The 4563-nt window shown below is 54.9% G+C and overlaps 1 protein-coding gene across 1 annotated transcript; it reads left to right on the top strand.

The window, feature by feature from the left end:
• Positions 1 to 2724: 2724 nt before the first annotated feature.
• HOXB2 (homeobox B2) lies at positions 2725 to 4563 on the top strand. The gene is made up of 2 exons (XM_003414667.3): positions 2725 to 3109; positions 3881 to 4563. Exons 1-2 carry the CDS (start codon positions 2725 to 2727, stop codon positions 4561 to 4563), a joined length of 1068 nt encoding a protein of 355 aa, XP_003414715.1.

Raw genomic sequence — 4563 nt, 5'->3', positions numbered from 1 at the left:
CAAGCCATCTAGCATTGGGTCAGACTATAATTTAAAGGCATAAGAGCGTGCAAGGTTTGATTGGGATCAAATAACGCTCAAGGGTTTTGTCTTTCTTTCCCTCTCTCCCTCTACCCCGAATAGCATTTTCTGGATGATGTAACTAGATGAAGCGCCATGTTTGACTCTGGGGGTTGGGTGGATTGATTATTTATCTAGCGGAAGAGAGGCAGGCCAAGAGGAAGAATTTAGCTGGAGTTTGAAAACCAGAGCTATGGCCTCAAGCTGGAATGGCAGAGCCGACGTGGCTTGGTGTCCCCACACACTTCTCTCTCCAGGCTCTCAGTTACGCAGCCAAAGATGTGGATGAAATATCCCGGCTGTAACATTTGTAGCACAGCAAGGGGGGAGGGAACAACGGAGCCACGTCTCTAGGAAGGAGGTCTCTCTTAGCCCCTTTTAACACCCAAGTTTTCTGCTGTTCTCTAATCTGGCTATAAAATCTGTCAGCAAGGGTTACAGAGAGCTGTATTTCCTGCAGGGACAATTTAGGCTGGCCAGAATTGCCAAGAGAAGCGCTCAACTCTGCAGCCAGCTGAGAGAGTCTGTTAAAACTTGCAGGGCTTTTCAAGGGGGTGGCCAGAGGGGAAGCCCCCACTTAGGCCTCACTTCACTTTACTGTTCAACTTCTGTGCGTACCCCTCCTCCTATCCATACCCCGAGAAAATCTGTAAATGGCAAAAGTAGCTTTCTTTGAAGCCAGATTGAACACAGCCTTTTCTGACCAGTTGGCCGAGTTCAGAGCCCTCCAGAGCCTGCCTCCCCCTGCCCCTGCAGCCCCCACCTCCAACTTCCCTTTCTCCATCCTGGCTCCCTTCCACCCCCACCGTTCTCCTCAGACTTCGCTGTCCTTTTTGAATACTCACCACCACCCACGCGGATGTTACATTGACAGAAACTTTCTAGTTCCAGCGCCCCGGCTGAGTTGCCATTTCTCTGCTAGCCGGCCTTCTCCTCCTGGCTGGGCGGCAGAGTGAGGAGGGGGAGGGGAGGCCAGAGCCGTGGGAGTTCTCCAGACAAACTTTCCACCCAACTTAGCGCCCTTCCCTCTGTCCCCATTTCCCATCTGTTTCCCTGCTCTCCCAGAATCACCTTTCTCTTTTGCTAACCGCCCCCCCTCTCCCGGGCCTTTTTAAGGGTTGTGGAGTTTCGGGCTGTTCCCTCTGCTTTCCCAAAGAGCCAAATTCTTTGATGCAATCGGAGGGAGCTGTCAGGGGGGCTAAGATTGATCGCCTCATCTCCTCTCGGTCCCTCTGACCCACTTATTTAAAAATTTTCCCCCAGATCGACTTTTCATTTTGTGCTTTGAGGTCTAGTTTCCCACCAATTGCTTGGGGCTTTGAGTCTTGTGCCTCTCTCCCCACCAGTAAATTGCAGTGCTCTCTAAAGTTGAAACTATCTTACTCCCCTCAAAACAAATAAAACAACAAATTTTTTCCCCTAGGGGCCAGAAACGGAATACCATCTCATTGGTCATAACTTCCACCCTCTTCATCTATAGGGAATTCTTTACTGCCAGGGAATATATATATATTTTTTAATACAACGGCAAAAATGAGGGTGGAGGAGTCTCTTTGTCCAGGAGGAAACCCCTCCCCACGCATGCACTTGTGCAAATACACTGAGCTGAGCTTCCAGAGTGCTTTAAGTTAAACCAGTGGCTCTCTTGATTCCTGTTCATTGCCCCTGGAGATAGATGCAGATACAGGCTTGAGGCTTGAGTGGGTGCATATGCATTTTAGGCAGATAAAGGGCTGTAGATGCTTCCAGATGGGGAAGGCAGGTGGGCATAAAGTGCAGGATCAGCACCAAAAACTCTGGGCAGAAAGCGAAATCCAGACCACACAGCTATGAAGGCCAGAGGCCCTTGAACAGTCCTTCACCATCTATCTCATTCCTCTGTGTCAGCCTGGGAGTGCCTGTGGATTTTCCAAGATTTAATTGTTGCTTTGGAGGGGGGGGTGGTGGGATGGGGATAGTGGTGCTGATAGTTGTAAATCTCTTCTCTTCCTTATTTGCACCTTAACATTGACCTTTCCCAAGGCAGTGGAAACCTTTTTCAACTTCCTCTTCCTCCCGCATTAAGATCCTCAGTTATTTTTTTTTGGAGGGGGGGGGTTGTTGCTGGCCCTGTAAATAAAGCCTTAACTTACTCTATTAAACAATGTATGGAAAAGAGGAAGGTTTCTCTTTAGATTCTCTGGGTTCCCAGGTCCCCAGGATCGGCCCTCCTGGGAAGGGATGGCGGTTGGTCTGCTGTAGCTTTCTGGAGAAAGGGAGACACTGGGGAGGGGGGCGTGAAGCACTGGTGTATAACTGGGGGCTCATGGTGTCCAGGTCGTGGTCCTCTGGAGTTTTTGAATCAATTAAAGCAAATAATGCTCTCTGTTTTCCACCAGGCCCAGGCGAGCGATTGGCCGAGGCCGGTCCCGTGACCACGAATTCCCTGCAATTTCGCCACAGTACTGGGTTTAATAGACAGAGTCCCCATACGCTTGTATTTATCAGCAATATACAATTATAAAGGCCCAAAATTAAAAAAAAAAAAAAAAGAGAGAGAGCGAAATCTCCCCCTTCCAAAATCGCTCCATCACATAAACCTGGGGGGGGCAAGAGGGGGGGTCCCTTCCGATCCTCCCTCCTGACGCCCCCCCCAGCAGGCCCCCTCCCCCACCATTGAAAGCCATGAATTCTGAATTTGAGAGGGAGATTGGGTTTATAAACAGCCAGCCATCGCTCGCCGAGTGTTTGACTTCCTTCCCCGCTGTCTTGGAGACATTTCAAACTTCATCAATCAAGGAGTCGACATTAATTCCTCCTCCTCCTCCTTTCGAGCAAGCCTTCCCCAGCCTTCAGCCCAGCGCCTCCACCCTTCAGAGACCCAGGAGCCAAAAGCGAGCCGAAGATGGGTCCGCTCTGCCGCCGCCACCGCCGCTCCCCGTCGCCCCCCCGGCCCCCGAGTTCCCCTGGATGAAAGAGAAGAAATCCGCCAAGAAAGCCAGCCAATGCGCCACATCTCCTTCTCCAGCCGCCTCCTCCGTCCCGGCCTCCGGGGTCGGATCGCCAGCAGGTGGGTAAGCGGTGTGGGGGTGGGGTGATGGCCATGGAGAAGAGACGGGGAGAAAGAGCGGTGGGGGGAGGTAGAAAAGGTGGCGAGCCGGTTGGGGTTCCTTGCTCCCCTCAATTCCAGGGACGGGGAAGTAGAATATCCCTCTGGGGTTCAGGCCAGGCCGCTGCCAGCGTTTTTTTTTTTTTTCTTCTTACAACAGACTCTGGGAGATGGTTTGGGAAGAGCTTTTTCTCTGCTAGAAGAAAAGCATTGCACTGGGGTTTTCACTCGTACCTGTGTAGGGAAATGAATGTGCTCTTGCTGGGATTGCATCTGGGGCAGGAGGAGACGCGGTTCCCCCTCCCCCAGTCCTAGGAGAAGAGGGGGAATTTGAGAGCTAGAGAGAAAATGGGGTGAAGAATAATCTTTCTTTATGAACCCTCTCCCCGGGTTGAGTTGGAAAGTATCGAACTGAGGGGTCCACTCGGAGGACTTGGGAGGGGAACTCTGAGATTCTGGGGCGAAAAGAAGCGGCTCCCTGCCCCCTGTGCGACCCGTGGGCGGCTCTCTGAATGCTTTGCCCTGACCTGGGCAGGGTCTGCCGGGCCAGGAAGGGAGAGACGGGGGTGGGGTGGGGGGGGCGGCAGAAAAGCAGTGAGAGCGGCTGCGGTGGGGGAGGGAGAAAGGTATTGCTGATCCTGTTTTTGGCGGAGGGGTAGCCTCTAACTCGGCTGCATTGAGGCTGGGCGGTGGTTGCGGCCCGCTTTGACGCCCAGACTGCTTTCCCGGCAGATGGTCCTGGACTGCCTGAGGTCGGCGGCGGCGGGGCGCGCCGGCTGCGAACCGCTTACACCAACACGCAGCTCTTGGAGCTGGAGAAGGAATTCCACTTTAACAAGTACCTGTGCCGGCCGCGCCGCGTCGAGATCGCGGCCTTGCTGGACCTCACCGAAAGGCAGGTCAAAGTCTGGTTCCAGAACCGGCGCATGAAACACAAGAGGCAGACGCAGCATCGAGAGCCGTCCGACGGGGAGCCAGCCTGCCCGAGCGCCCTGGACGACACCGGCGACCCTGCCAAGGAGCCCGCGGCCAGCCCGGGCCGTACCTCGGCCCCGCGGGCGGCGCCCGAAGCCTGCTGTCACCCGCCCGAGGTCGCACCCGGGCCCGCTGGCGTCCCGGGCCCCCGGCCTTTGGCTGCTCGCATGGAGGGCGCGGGGGCGCCAAGTCCGGGCTGCGCGCTGCGCGGGGCTGCCGGGCTGGAGCCGGAGCTGTTGCTGGAAGACGCCTTCCCTGAGCCCCAGGATTCGCCTTTCCTGCCCGACCTCAACTTCTTCGCGGCTGACTCTTGTCTCCAGCTCTCCGGAAGCCTCTCGCCCACCTTGCAGGGCTCGCCTGATAGCCCGGTTCCCTTTTCCGAGGAGGAGCTGGACTTCTTTACCAGCACGCTCTGTGCCATCGACCTGCAGTTCCCCTGA

Source organism: Loxodonta africana, chromosome 18 (assembly GCF_030014295.1).
Source record: "Loxodonta africana isolate mLoxAfr1 chromosome 18, mLoxAfr1.hap2, whole genome shotgun sequence".
NCBI classification, from domain to species: Eukaryota; Metazoa; Chordata; class Mammalia; order Proboscidea; family Elephantidae; genus Loxodonta; species Loxodonta africana.
This window is presented reverse-complemented; position numbering and strand designations above follow the sequence as displayed.